Raw genomic sequence first — 15,894 nt, forward strand, 5'->3', positions numbered from 1 at the left:
TGTAAAAAGAAATTGAATCACTATGTTGTACACCTGAAACTAATGTAACATCGTGTGTCAACTATACTCAAATAAAAAAAAATTTTAAAGGAATACAATGACCAATGACTATTTTTTTTTAAAGATTTTATTTATCTGAGAGAGAGAGAAAGAGCACGGGCAGGGGAAGCAGCAGAGGGAGAGGGAGAAGCAGACTCCCCGCTGAGCAGGGAGCCTGATGCGGGGCTCGATCCCAGGACCCCGGGATCATGACCTGAGCTGAAGGCAGACGCTTAACCGACTGAGCCACCCAGGTGCCCCAGGAAGGCAATGACTATTAGCACAGTAGCGGTACCACTGCCTTGATTTGTGCTGAAGCACCAACAGTTTCACACGCCATTGCTTTTGCACCATTGGTGCGAATGTCAATACGGTTATGGCGTGTCACACCTTAGTACTATCATAAAAATAACTTTGACCTCACAGATTCCCTAAAAGGGGCTCAGAGAGCCCTGGGGTTCTGGCGACTACATTTTAAGAACCACCACTCTAGAAGCTGTAGTGTTCTACCTTTTACATTTAGGTCTGTGACCCAACTCAAATTAATTTTTGCGTATAGTGCGAAATAAGGAGGCCCAGGACTTTTCCCCCTCCATACTGATATCCAGTTGCTACAGTCCCATTTATTGAAAATACCACATTTCACTCACTGAAATGCAACTGGCATCTTCGTCATCAATCAAGTGACTATAATGTGTAATCTATTTCTGAGATTTCTTTTCCTTCCCATTGGTCTACTATCTTTCCTTGTGCCAATATCATACTGTTTTAAGTATTGGAGCTTTATAGTAAGCTTTCCATTTTTATTGAGATATAATTGACCTATTACATGAGTTTCTGGTGTACAACAAAATGATTTGATATTTGTATCCTTTATCCCGCCAGCAACATTGTACAGTTTTGGGTGAGTAATTTTATTCTTTGGTAACACACTGGCTGGCAACATCAATAATATGTTGAATAGATTGGTAAATAATGATCATCTTTGTCTTGTTCTTAACTTCAGGGGAAATCACTAAGTATAATATGAGCTGTAGTTTTGTGTTTTGGTGTTTTGTTCGGCTTGTAGATATATTTTGTCACTTAAAATGTTCCCTTCTCTTCCTATTTTGTTTAGAGTTTTTACCATGAATGGATGCTGAATTTTATCAACTGTTTGAGTTACCATGTGTTTTTTTTTCCCTTTATTCTGAGACAGTGAGTGCATTAATTGATTTTAAAATGTTAACCTTGTATTCCTGAAATAAGCCCCATTCGGCCATGACACACAATTCTTTCCTTGTATCGCTAGATGCAGTTTGCTGACATCTTTAGAATATTCACATCTATAAGAATATTGGCCTATTCTTTTGCTATAAGTTGTGACGGGTTTGGTATCAAGGTTATGTAAACTTCCTAAAACAAGTTTGTAAGTGATTCCTCTTTCTCTATTTCATGACTTTGGGTAGATCAGTGTTATTTCTTCCTTTAATATTTAGAGGAATTTTTCACTAAAATCACTTGGGCTTGAAGTTTTCTTTGTGGAAAGACATTTATGTATGTATGTATGTATGTATGTATGTGGAAAGACCTTTAAAAGAACAGCTTTATTGAGATATGGGAATAAATGATCTCTAAAAGCCTCATTTTACTCATTTTAATATTAGAATGTAGTTTATTCATTCATAAAACAAAAACTTCAGGTGTGAGATAAACAACTGAGTATTTACTCTTCAGTTCAATGGAACATACCAGTGCTTTCGAAGAACCCCTCCTTAATACAATCCCCCTCCCTCCTTTCCTAAGAAGCACCCATTATCCCGAACTTTGGGTTTATCATTTCCTTAATTTATAATTTTTATCACATCTATAGGTATCCCTAAACAATAAATTGTTTGATTTACAGGAATTTAAGCTTATATCACTTTATGCTGTTCAAGCTCCCCTGCAACTTGTTTTCCCCCCTCAAACTTCATGCTTGTAAAATGTAACCAAGTTGGGGGTGCCTGGGTGGCTCAGTCGGTTAAGCTTCTGAGTCTTGATTTTGGCTCAGGTCCTGATCTCAGGGTCATGATTTCAGGGTCATGAGATCGAGCCCTGCATTGGGCTCTGCACTCAGCACGAGTCTGCTTGTCCCTCCCCCTCTGCTCCTTCCCCTCCTCCCTTCCTCCCCCTGCTCCCAAGTGCTCTCTCTCAAATAAATAGAATCTTCAAAAAAACCCATGTAACCAAGTTGATGTGGGTAGCTGTAATAAAAGACCCATTTCTTGTTCCAAAGTTCTGTGCTTCAGTTTCCTCCACTATAAATATGTGAGGAGGAGTTTAGCTGAATCATCTCTCAATACTCTTCCAGATCTGAAATTCTAATTTTACTTTTTACAATAGGTACAGAGGTGTACAGTTTGCTTGAACAATATGGCACTGGTCATAATTATAATTTGAGATTGACTCTTTGATCAGGAACATACTCCCCATGGGAACTGTGTCATGGTGTTATTTTCAGACATTTTGGCAAAATTGGAAGGTTACTTGAATAGAAAACTCTGGTATGCAAGAGAAGTCGTTTTAATACCAGGTTTGAGGCGGCACATGCAATGATCAGAAAAGACAGAATTCACAATGCAAAAATGCAAAGTTTATTTTCTTAAATAAAATACTATATTCATATCTATACAAATAATTATTACAACCATTAAAATGTTACATTTACCAATAAAAATTTCAAAACTTTAAACAAGAGCATGGTTCAGAATATTCACACCCTAATACAATGCATTTGTAAAAAGATGTCAAAATAAACAGGACCTGTTCTTATTTACAACTGTAGGACAATCCTGATCGTATTATACATATCTGCTCTGGATTCCATTACAAAACAAATTAGTTCCCATTAGAATTATAAACCAGGTGATTTACAGTAATAGGACACAGTACACAGCAGACATTGCTGGCATGGGAATAGATACAAATATTACACTACTGAAAGACTACAGTTAAGTTTTTTTCTGGCGACTGCCCTACAGTAAGCCTCTCACCCAGTGTATCTATAAATAATTTGTGAAGGTAATTATGTTCTCAGATTTTTCCCACCTGTTTTTCCAAAATGAATATATATATATATATAACACACCTGCAGCATTTTAAGCAACACTGTCTGGTCCCTTTCTTCTTGGAAGATCAACAGTTCAAATCCCTTAAAGGTTACCAATATAGTCAAGTCCAGTGCCTCGATGACCCCACAGATGAAAATGGTTTTAAGATTTAAGGGATGGGGATAAAGAGATCCAGAGAAGTGAAGGAGTGAGATGGAGAAAACTCTGTAAGTTCCCATAGCATAGTATGGTGTAGAGCTGTACACACAACTGAGCCAAAAAAAAAAAAAAAAACGCAAAAAACCCACAACTTGTGATCGTTTTTAAAAGTGTTAAATTACAAGTTCTCTGTCTCATGAGATCTCTGGTGACAGATAATGCAGATTATCATCCAAAATAACACCAATTTGAGTATTATAGCCAATACTTTCAACCGAAGTTGGCTTGGGTTTCGGAAGCATCCGAAAACATGCCTGCACCCGAGCCCTACAGTTGATAGGGTTTGTGCAAATATGGAAACGATATTGAATGACCACCACCTACAAGCTCAGAGTTTAAAAGGAGTTTTGCTTCTAAATAGTACGTTTTTTACAAGATCGGCATCGAAGATGGCTCAGAGAATGATAAGGCAACAGTGAGAAACATCAGCTGTTCTTGTCTTCTAGGTGTTTGATTACATGGCACATACCCTTCTGGCTGGTCCTTTGCTATATAACAGAGGAGTGGGTGAGTAGTATGTTCCAAGGGCTGGTCTTCGGACCAGAGGCACAGTTTCAAATAAAGTGCAGTACCAGAATAGAGGCATTTGGGCAGAACTAGAAGCTCTGTGTCCAAGAAGGTCCTCATGCTGGACTGCCTCAATCTAAACTTGGTGTCCCCCACAGACTCTGGTAAAAACACTGTCAGTCTCACACAGGAAATGTAGAATGCAGAGAGAATATGGTTAAGTCAAAAAAAAAAGAACCCTTTTCTGTTGGGAGCATTTAGCCAAAAAGGTACTTCAAGAAGAACGAACTTCTGGCCTTTAATTTGCATATAGGTATTATAAAATCATCACTCACAGATTAACTTCACACTAGTTTATTTGGCTATTATTATTGCCCTCTGGATGTGCACAGCCATAGGTAATTATCTCCAGGCAAAGGCAGAATTTATACAGACAACAGAATTACAATTTCCAGATCCCTAAGGTATCAATCCAAAGCCATCTGATCTTGGTAACACCTCTGCGCTTTCTAAAACTCCCCCATGGGAAGAAAGCAAGTTCATCAAAACAAGGAACAGAACTGTATGGCACATTCAATATTTTAAATTAATTCTGAACTAACTTTGTTTCAAGAAATTCTTGTTGCCCCTCGATAGAACAGGAGATGCAGTTGTTCCCAAAGCCAGGAATTGGGAATCACTGATTTAGGAGCACAACTCACTATCACACAATGATCCAAGAGATGGATGGGCCCAATAAACCTTTCAGACCTTCAAGTTTCAAGAGGAGTAATCATCCTAAGGAAATGAGCAGGCTCCCTGCCACCTGTTTCACACAGAGCAGACTAAAGAAAAGAGGAGCCTAGATACCTACAGATCAGACGAAGGACAAAGCTAAGAAGATGTTGAGTAGTAAGTCTTTACCCTTTCTCAAATTTTTAAAACTTCACTCCCATTAAAATGTGTTTCCACATTTTTTTGAGTATAAATTTTAGCCTCTCCATGACATGTATAATGTTAGAAGGCAAGAGCAAAACAAATGAATTTTCTTTAAAGTGTGTAAATAATTTTGTATTTTAAGAAGGCTGATTAGGAAAACAAAACAAAAAAAAGGCTGATTTTTAAAAGTTGATCTTTATTGCAGTTCACCCTGATATGTAACTGGAAATTGCTGCAAAAGAATATTCCCTCCTCATTCTTCTCTTTCCACAGTTCTAATATGTTAAATTTTATAAAGCATGATCACTGTGGAATATCACACCTTACTTAGAAAAAAGGTGCCATCCCTGGTTCCTCCAAAAGGTCTTACAATATAAATAAAAATAAATTTCCTGAAATGGCATAAAATATCCCCAATCGGTATGTACCAAAAAAACCAATGACATCAAACTTGATTTCTTTTATCCATGATTGATACATTAAAAATGTATACATGATGAGAAATCTGAAATTTTTCACCTCATTAGAAATTACCATGTTAAATGTTTACAGGAATCAACCACTTTCTCTAAGTGATTCTATGCGATCAACAACACTAAAAGAGGGATAGAAATAATTTAATTAATGACTCTCATTTGCAATTCATACATTTGTATATATGGGTTTGTGTATTTCCAGAAATTACAAAATTATTTGTGGAAATGGTCTTACATTCTATAGTCCAATATTAGCAACCCAAGAATAACATTAAATTTACTATAACCAAAATTGACTGTTTCCTGCCACATCTTTGCCAAAAATTGTATCGAGATTGGTAGATATTAAATAATAAATTTCCTCCCCAAAATCATGTAGCTCTGATTATCAAATACTTAATATACTGCTGGTAAATTTCATACACTCGTGCTTTTAAATCAAGTAAGGTTACTGTACTCTGAACACTTTCAGAATTGAGTCCATATATACAATGATCATTACATATATACACACGTCTGTAAGATAATTAGAGCTACATGTAAGCAGGAGCCAAATTATTTGCAGATGGTCACATCTTTCTTCAGATGGTCAAATAAGCTTTCCTTAAGGGTAGAGGCTCATTTGGGATCAAAGTAAGATGTGCTTGGAATGAAAGCTCTGAAAAACGTAAATGCTATCTCTGAACAGGGCTGAGCAGAATAAGAAAATCAGTGCAACAGAGAAACAGTGGAAAGTACCAGGCTTTGAGGCCTTTCTATTGCAATGGTCAAATTGATCTTCTCCTTAGCCTGTTATCGTAGTTCTAATTATATCGAAGAGTGCCCAGTTCTCCAGAACTCAAAGGCCGCCGCACTGTGCATGCGTGCATTTGTATGTGTATGTGAAAGACAGAGAGAGCGACAGGGAGAGGGAGGGAGGAAGAAGAGCCAAACATATCAAACACTATCCTTCTTGAAATTGGCAGGTTGGACCTTTCAGGTACAGAGAAAAACCTGAATGTTGTAACTTAAAACTCAGTTAAGGTAATTAAAAAACAAGCCATGAATCTCACTTTCTTCCCAATTAAAAGTGTTAAACTACTGTGTTTATCTGTTGTCTTACTGAAGTAACTCCTATTCTTCGCCATGACCATTTTGAAGGAGAAAATATGGAAGCTTTTCTTGTTTACAATTTTTTTTTTTTTTTGCCCCCAGGAGGCTGCTTCGGTGGGCAGCAGGAAGAGGGAGGAAGGTTTGGTAAATACAGTTCAAGAGGCACACATGACCCTTTTACTGAGTCTTCACAAGAGGTATTCGCCAGAGTTCACTGCTCTGACCCAGCCTGAGGAGGCATTTTCAAGGAGGAAAAAAATAAGATAAAATGCTGGTCCTTGGGTTCACTTTATTAACAGAGCAGACGGAACCATTTATATGTATCTCTCCCACTCCATCCCCTATTTGGCAGAATATAACAACAACAAATAACAGGTTTGAGAATATGAGTATATATGGTTGTTTTCATAGGTTTTAAGTTTTCAAAATTCAATATAGTAGCGCGTGTGTGTATGTGTGTGTGTACATAATTAACTGCGAAGGGGCTTTTAAAAACCCTGACATCAAGTTTTCCAATACTTCAGCGGGTCTCAGGTCACAATTTCCATTTCCAGATGGCAGGGCAATTTTTAAAGGACCAGTTTATACTTTAAAATCTATGTCTGTGTACACACACACACACACACACACACACACACACATGCACACACACACACATACACACACGGACATATACAAAGACAATTTTCTGAAGCACCATTTCACATCCACCATCAGGAGAAATCATGAACAAATTCATCTTCTCATTATAATTCTACTATGAAGGGTAATAATGTAACATACAATGCCATATTTTAAATATAAATATCAGTAAGTGAAAATACTGACAGAGCTTAAGACTCTGCTCAGAAATATTTAAAAAGTAAGGCTCAAATAATTGTGTAGATTCCAAACACACTATTTACTAAGCAGCCCCTAATGATTAAACAAATATAACAGAAATTATTTCAGGATCAAATGAACAGAATGAAGAGAAAATACTAAAACAAAATTCAATTGATGAAACAACAATCTTTAACTGAACACAAGCAAAACTCTGCAATACAACCACTTTTATCCTTAAGACCTGATGCAAAATGCAAGCACAAAATGGAGAACGTCTATGTACTTTGCTTTTTAGATTGCTATTTTTAAGGCTAAGTAAGGAAGACCTTTGCATTCTAGGATCTTGACACAATTAAAAGATAAAATGGCTCTCTAATGTGAAGAACAAGACATTAAGTTCAGATAATTGAAGAATTGTTATAATTAAGAAAGAAGGCTCTACCTAAACCAAACCTTGGGAATGAAGGCTGATTAAACAACTCATTTATTTGCTAACTGCTTGACTTTAACCATGGACATTCATTCCATATTAACTCAACACCTGCCATGGGTAAGAAACTGTTCTAGATGCTGACATTGGCCAAGCATTTGGTGCTGAGCCACTACATTGTATCGAAGTATCTGGATTTTTGGAGAGCAATTCAACTATCTCAAGTATCTACTTTACAAATGATCAATAATCAAGTTTAAAATCTAGGTTGTTTCCTACTACTACCCAGCACATGCCAAAACGATCTCCCCCAACTTCCAGCTGATTAGCATTTATGGAATATAAGATTACAAATCAAACTTGAAAATCTAGCTCCACTCAGAAAATTTAAAAAGCACACTGTGCAGTTAAAAATGAAAGATAATTTGTTTCTGACAACCCACGATTCGCATCATCTCTGGCGTGACTTCCCTACGTTCAGAAGGTAACTGGAAATTGATTATACAAACACAGAGACACACACACACACACACACACACGATCTCCTGCTCCATGTGCATTGTGTACATGCACACACAAACACATTTGTAGTCTCAGCCGATACATGTACATTTAGTCTATCAGTATTTAAACAGCTGAACTGCAGTCATGACCTAAAATATGGCTTATGTTGTGGGCAGGTCTGTTTGAGGACTGCTTGGAAGAGTCGGAGGCAGAGGAGTTTGCTATCGTAAGCAAAGGTGACATTGCCGAGCCATCGGGAAGAGCTGTAGCTATTTCTGGAAACAAAGATGTCATGTTAAAGTTGGACAAGTGAGAGTTGGTCATGTGCATTGGCGGCATATCAGGGAGCAGAGGAAAACTTGGTTGAGCAAAACCGACAGGTCTGGGAGGAGACAGAATTGATCCAAATCGGTTATTTAGGCTTCCACTGTTTACTTTCTCAGTGCTAGGATTTGAGAACATCTGATTGGAAAAATAGGGGATGGAAATATCATTGGACAGTGTAGGATGAGCAGGAGAGTACGGGGGATAGAAGGAGGGTAGAGTATTTTGGGGGTCTACAGGGATGAGGGCTGGCGTTCGAGTGGCACTAGGCTGAGTAACCTGTGGAATGAAAGAAGTATTAGCATTTATCGGTGGATTCATGCCACCCTCGGGAATAAAAGGAAAACCGAAATTTTGTGATAGTGTATGCTGGTCAGGCGCTGAATTATCGTTAGGTACCTGTGGGCTATCGGGCATGAAACGAACAATACTTCCTCTCTTGTCTGTAGGAGGCTGCTGGCGTCCAAGAATCATACTACCACTAGTAGACAGAGGAAGATGGGGAAGACTCGGGTCAAAGACATTACTGTGTCTTTGGTTTCCAGAACGATTCCTCTCAGGCTGACGAATTTTGGAACCACTGCTGTCTTGCAAGGGATGCCTCGATCGCTGGGGAACTGAAGAATTAGTGGGACGTACAGGAGGCCCTTGCTCAGCATTTCCGTGAGACACGGACGGATGGGGCAGAGCTGGCCTTGCAACGCCATGCATGTTGGTTGTGGCTGGAGGGTTCATGTGGCCCTTGGTCCCATGACTGTCAGTTATCCTCATGGGATTGGACTTCTGTACAGAAACATTGGGACTTGTGTTTCGACCTTGAATATCTCCTGAAGAAGAAGAACTTGAGAAAGGAATATTCAAGGTGCTGTTCCTGGTGTTAATTGCACCCAGGGACATGTCACAGCTTTCCCTGTTCTGACTCTCACTCTCTCTTCTAATATGGACACTTTCATGAGTTGGGGGACAATTATATTCAATTGCAGAGGACGGACCACACTGTGTGTTCCTCTGATGTTCTGAGAGTGATCTCTGGCTTCCAAGGACCTGATCACCAAGGTGAGGGGCAAGTAAGCTCTGCATGAAACTCTGGTGGCATGTATTTTCACTGTCCCTCGGTGGGATGGCATTTCCTGTTGGGATACTCTGAACTGGTGGATAAGGTAATCTCTTTTGGCGGTCGACTGGTGGTGCACCGGGGTTTTGACTAATTCGAAAAGCCTGCGACTGCATGCTCCTCAGTGATGATACAGGGTTTCCTATTTCATTATTTCTTGACGATTGTACTTCGAAATTACCCGGGGGCTGCTGACTGGCTCCACTTGGTTTAAATGTCTGACAGTCAGAAAGGCGGATATCCGAGGCAACGGGATGATCCACGCGACCCTGCATATTGTGAATGGCTAAACTCTTATTCCTGGGAACATCAAGATAGCTTCTCATTTCAAGCTGATCCGAAACTCTGGAACCCTGAATCGATATGCCCATTCTCTGCTCTGAATTAGAAGATGTCTTTCCAATGAGGGCCTCGGCAGAGTAACTTGAAACTCTATTTCTCTCCGGCCTGTGTGGAGTACACGTCATGTCTGAAGGTCTAGTCACAATGCTTGGCTGGGACACCATTTGCTGCTCTATGCCTCTCGATGTCAAAAGCCTCTGCATCGGATTGTGCCCAGATACGTGTTCCGAAGAAACCCCTGAACCTTGCTGCCTGCTTCCAACATCCGGCTGCTGGTGCATCATATCTTGACTGAGATGGTTCTGGGGATGGTTATGGTGGTTCCGGCTAGTTGAAGGGTTTTCACAGCTCTTCTCCGGCTGGGAACTTCCAAAGTGTTGCTGCATCTGCTGCTGCATCTGCTGATGGTGGGGATGTGGCTGACCGCTCTTGGGGCGGGACTGCTCAGTTCCGTGGTGCTTTGGTTGCAAGGAAAGCTGCGAGGCCTGAGTGCCCTGCACAAGACTCCTCTTTTTCTGCATCTGAACTTCCTGCTGTAGAGTCCTCTGCTGGTGGACATTATGGGCCTGAGAGAGGACAGAGCTCTCGGCGTGAGGTACATGATGCTGCAGCTGATATAAATGATGCCTCTCTCGTAACTGCCCCACTTGGTGTTGCTGCTTTAAGTAGAGGTGGTTACTATGCAGGTGGGCTACCCCCTGGGCTGGGACATGCTGTTGCAGGGCCTGGAGATGCTGACTGGCCTGCGTTGGCTGCTGCTCGGCCACCGAGTTCTGAGAAGTGCACTGGACTTCCGTCGGCCTCAGTGCGGGGGCCACAAAATTGTTACTAGCTGGGAATAATCGCGTAAGGCCGTCTCCATGGGCTGGGTTGCTGAGAGGCACCGCAGAGCTCGCAGAGTCGGGAGGGAGCTGATTGACCATCATCTGAGCCTGATCAGAAATGCCGTCCGGAGTTCGGCTCATCAGGGACATAGCCTCAAGCCTCAGCGGGGCTGGCGGACAGTGCTTTTGACGTTTAGCTGAAGACAACAGAAGGTCATCTTGGACAGCACGCTTAGCAGAGTCTTTGCGGCTTTCCTGACTTGGCTTTAAGAGCGGCTCTTGGATCTGTGGATTTGGGAGGGTGCCAGTAATGGTATTCAGCTGTTCCTGGGGATACTCGGTCATCAGAGGCACTCCAGGAGGCTGACTGGTGTAGGAGCTAGATGCCACCGTCAGGTTAACCGTGGCAGGAACAGTCGTTTGCTCTGAAGCTTGGGACATCCCGGCACAGCTGACCAGAGGATGGCTGATGCCGCTCTGGTGGATGAGATTATTCACACTCAAACTGGTGATGCTCGGTGGCTGAGAGGCGGAAACCTGTAAAGAGGCATTTGATGTTTTAATTCCTACAGAGCAACTTGGTTTCCCAAGGGGCCGATCCACCGTGGCTTCAATCGAATCCTGAGAATTAAAGTCACTTGGTGTCACTTCTGCCTGTCCTGCGCCACCCTCTTTAGACAGCTGTGCTTTGAAAGGCTGGTCCCCCTCTAAAGGTGGCGCCTCGGAAGGCTTCGAAGTAACTTCCCTCATGTCAGCCTGGCTGCCGGCTCTTCCCTTCTCCAGGCTGTCCTGGTCAAAAATAGCTCTTGCCGCAAGAGCGACGATGTCCGTTTGCTCTACAAAGGTACAGCTGTCACATGTATTCGTCGTCGTACTGCTGGTGACATCCTCTCTAGCCGTTTCAGGAAGCATGGACGCCACCGAGAAACTACGACTGCTCCCGGAGCTGGTTGACATGGGAGAGTCGGCCTGCCTGCTGACAAGCAAGGAACTACTGATAACCTCCGGATCGGGGACACAGGAGTGATGCGGTCCCGGGTCTCTATCGTCACTGTTCATCAGTAAGAGCTCCTGTTTGGGATGTAAATCGACACCTGAATCAACTATTTTAGAATGTTCCGAAGAAAAGTCAGGATGGTCCACCTGGACTGGAAGAGACAATTTCTGAGGGTCTTTCTCTTTAGCGAGACCAGAGAGCAGTGCAGTCAAACCTTGCCCCTTTAAGAGACCTGTCGTTTGCATCGTAGCAGATGAATCCTGCTCCACCCGGCAAGGTTCAGCAATGATCTCTACCTTGGAAACACAGTCGGTACTTGCAGTGCTAGCGGTAGATGACAGACCAGAAACCTGAGAAACCAAAGTGCGGGGATCACTTGGAGATGGAATCAACACGTTGGCCGAAGTGCAGGATTTGGCAGAATCTGACAACGCCAAACTAGTTGGTGGCTTATCCTGAGATGTCTCTCGTTGCAAAATGGGGGCAGAATCTTTGGATTTTGCTGGGGCCATGACAAAATGTTCACTTGCTACAGATTCCTGGGAGGGTGAGCTAGTCTCTTCTGCTGACTTAGATCTGGGTACAGATTCAGGTATCACTGATTCAGAATTCAGAACATCCACAGAATGTGAACCAGAAACACTTACGCTATTTGCCTGGCACACGGCAACAGATGGTAACACAACAGGGAGGCTTTCCAGCAGTCCATCATTACACGATGGCTCTGTGGGGGCTTCAGTGCTGGGGCAGTCTAACTTGCCCGCGTCTCTGACTGGATTCAGGGGGCACGCTGACTTGTTAGCTGCTAAGTGTTTCTTGGCACCTGGCTTCTTATTCAACCTTTTTGACTTCACGTTAGGTAAACAAGCTACGGTGTTCATTGAGGGAGTAGTTACTAGATTGTAAGTATTGGGTAGTGTGGCTGAATTATCCGTTGTCATGGGAGATGCTACAGTTGTTGTTAACGAAACACAGTTAACTGGGGTGGTCTGACTATTTGCAGCAGTTGGAGGATTGGCAGGCTGGCTAATAGACAACTGTACACAGCTTTGCCCAGCCATCTGTGATATGCTTTGATTGAGGCTGGCCAAAGCTCCAAACGTATTCAGGGCAACATTGGTATTTGGATCTTCGCTGGTGGTGGGTTGGATAATTTGCATAGGGGTTTGATTTGTAGTTCCTGGTGAGGACATCACAGGCTGCAAAGCAAAGAGCTGTCCATTTAAAGAAATGGTTTGAGGCTGTTGTTGGTTTGACATGGTAACAGAAAAAGTTTGTGTTGAACTAGATGTTGATAAAGATGAAGGTCTCGGTAATATATGGACAAGATGCTTTCCTCCAAAAGTCTGTGGGGTTGAAACATTTTGCACTGAATTATTAGACCCTATTAGAGCACTGGCTCCATTGACCGGGAGTCGAACAGAACCAGGAGGTGGAGCCGAGAGGAGCGGCAAGGGGTTCTGATTAGCTGCCTGTATGATCACTATCTGTTGACCTACTGTTTGGTTGGGAACCTCTGCTCTCATCACCGTTGGGCAAGGGGTAGTGCTGGGGGGCTGAAGAATGATAACATTTTGATTAGCTGGCGCTGCATTCACAGCCGACCCAACGGGCTGAGCCATCTGAATAACCTGCATTGCTGAATTCAAAGGAAGGATATTTTTTGGAGGCTGAGATTTAACTTGTGGTTGGGCAATCAGTGGCTGCATAGGTAAAGACGGGCAAGAAGGCAAGGTTACAACTACTTGCTCAACCGCCTGCCCATCTGCTGGAAAGGAATTACTCAAGTTGATGCCTGTAGCGACGTGTCTACCATGGTTGGTTATGGTAGGGCTGGGACCAGACTCATTTACTACCGGAGTCACAGCAGAAGAAGGTGTCTGGCTTAAGGGCTGAATAGTGTTTCCCGCCAGTTGCAAAGTAGTCCACGTGGTCTGTGTGTTTCCAGCGGAGGAAATTCGGGTAAGGCTATTCATGTTTTTTAAATCTGAAGCGCTAATACTTGAAGAAGGCAAAGAACAAGAAAGATTCCAACTACTGTCCAAAGGGGTTGCAGAGAGAGTGCTTACAGGAGTGGTGGTCTTCCCTCCTCCGGGGGCAGAGGGGGCCACCACCGCGGTAACACCTGCCAAGTCTGCACCCTTGCTAATGCTCGCTGGACAAGGATCACCTACAGACCTGGGAGGCTGGGAGGAGACCGTGGTGGTAAGTGAAACGACGAAGGTGGTTTGAAAATCATTTCTGAAATCCTGTATGCTCGGGCAGGACTTGCTTCCATGGTGCACGTTCGCGGCAGTCGCCGAGGAGGTGGTGGGGATGCTTGTGGCACCAGGGACTGTTTTCTTCACTGATCTGGGGCTCTCTTGCCCATTCTTATTTTCAGGAGATTTTTTATCATTTACACATGTGTGCAAGGACCGATGGTGGTGGGGTTCAGGCCCAATGGGAACAGCGATCAGTGAGCCGCTGGTGGCACCAAGCACACTCGATTCGCTTTCGGAGGTGGAAAGCTCGAGAATGTTCTGAGCAGAAATGGTAGCAGGAAGACAAAGAGGAACAGGCTGGTTGGCAGCCAGTGCAGAAACTGTGGTCTGATGCCATGGCTTGTTTTCAGGAGGGTAAACTCCAGAAATAGACACAGGAGTCACCAGATTGCAAGCCCTCTGTACTGGTACCACATTGGCGGTTTGCTTTTGTAAATTATGACCAACATTAAAGGTTATCCCCTGAACAGCTGTTCCCTGGCTATGTCCACCAGGCTGACTCCCATTGGAATAAACAATGATATTTTTTTGAACCTGATCACTGGGAATAACAACAGAGACCTTTGAGTTTTTAAGATTTCCTTTCCAGTGGATTGTGGGGTCATCATATAGGCATATGTCATTTGCTTTCAGTAACTCAATATATCGGCCATTTTCTTTTTGAATTTCTTCCAGTTGTTTACGTAGCTTTTTAATTTCTTCAGCTACAATATTAAAAATAGAAATGAAACAATTACCTGTTAATGTCAGTATTTATGGTAACTTAAGAAAAAGCTGTGTGCTAACTACTGAATTATAATTCTAGTATTTCTAAATACCTCAACTGAGAATCTTCAGTTCTTTTCTAAAGCAAATTCTTTCTCCTTTTTACAGTGGTGTATCAAGCCTCTACTGAATCCTTTTTAAAGAATGGAGCACTGGGTGTAATACGAAAACAATGAAGCGTGGATCACTACATCAAAAACTAATGATGTACTGTATGCTGACTAACGTAACATAATAAAATTATATTAAAAAAAAAAGAATGTATCATTAAGGGTCAACAACCCAAAGGTCAGAAATTACTCACAATGTAGAAATTTCAAAATTCCCAATTCAAAAATTCCCAACAGGGCAGCTACAAAGGTAAAAGAAGGGAAGACATACTGATATCATGGTAACATGCTAGGAAAATAACACTGAATATCAATATAATAGCATTTAAATGCTGTAACAGCAAACACTACTTGTGGTGGTAATAGTCTCTTTTACAAATGGCTTTAAACTCCCTTCTAGGGGCACCTGGGTGGCTCAGTGGGTTAAGCGTCTGCCTTCGGCTCAGGTCATGATCCCAGGGGCCCGGGATCGAGTCCCGCGTCGGGCTCCCTGCTCAGCAGGGAGTCTGCTTCTCTCTCTCCCTCTGCCCCTCCACCTGCTTGTGCTCTCCCTCTCTCTCTCTGTCAAATAAATAAAATCTTTTAAAAATAAAATAAAATAAACAAACTCCCTTCTATTTTACTCTTTGAAACAACAGAGCCCAAGTAGAATGTGTAAAAAGTAAAGTAGTAGAGCACCAAAGAAAGCATCAATAACAGAACTTGAATTTTCCTCGGCAGGGCCAAGGCATATACACCACTGTCACACCCCTACTGTTTCCGAAGGGGGAGAACTTCACCCACAGATCCTACGACCGGGGCAGCCTCGGGTGCTGGTATTTACGCTCTGTGACCCTACACATCCCACCTGTCTTGCCACAGTGGTAGAGAGTCTCCCCTCGCCCTCCACCGAGGGCGGCTAATCTTCAAAGCCCATGCCCTATGAGGGGGCCTGAAATAAAAAGTTCTGCTATGACGAGGATGAGCTGAGACTAGCAGATTCTTCTTCTCAGACATTTAAACTAAGAGACACAGAAGAAAGATGCCAACGTGCCAGGGACATCAGAAACTAATGGACAATTATTATGGACCAA

General features: G+C 42.4%; 1 protein-coding gene across 3 annotated transcripts in view; it reads right to left on the reverse strand.

Annotated features, from left to right (window-relative positions):
- Window positions 1-2,631: 2,631 nt before the first annotated feature.
- The window catches only part of USF3 (upstream transcription factor family member 3), a 50,259-nt gene continuing 36,996 nt past the window's right edge, over window positions 2,632-15,894 (reverse strand). For all 3 annotated transcript variants that reach the window (XM_078066158.1, XM_036107165.2, XM_036107164.2), the window contains one exon: window positions 2,632-14,650. In XM_078066158.1, coding sequence (XP_077922284.1) covers window positions 8,205-14,650 — 6,446 coding nt within the window. In that variant the 3' untranslated portion in view covers window positions 2,632-8,204. The remainder of the gene's footprint in view (window positions 14,651-15,894) is intronic.

This window comes from Halichoerus grypus, chromosome 1 (genome assembly GCF_964656455.1).
Source record: "Halichoerus grypus chromosome 1, mHalGry1.hap1.1, whole genome shotgun sequence".
NCBI lineage: Eukaryota > Metazoa > Chordata > Mammalia > Carnivora > Phocidae > Halichoerus > Halichoerus grypus.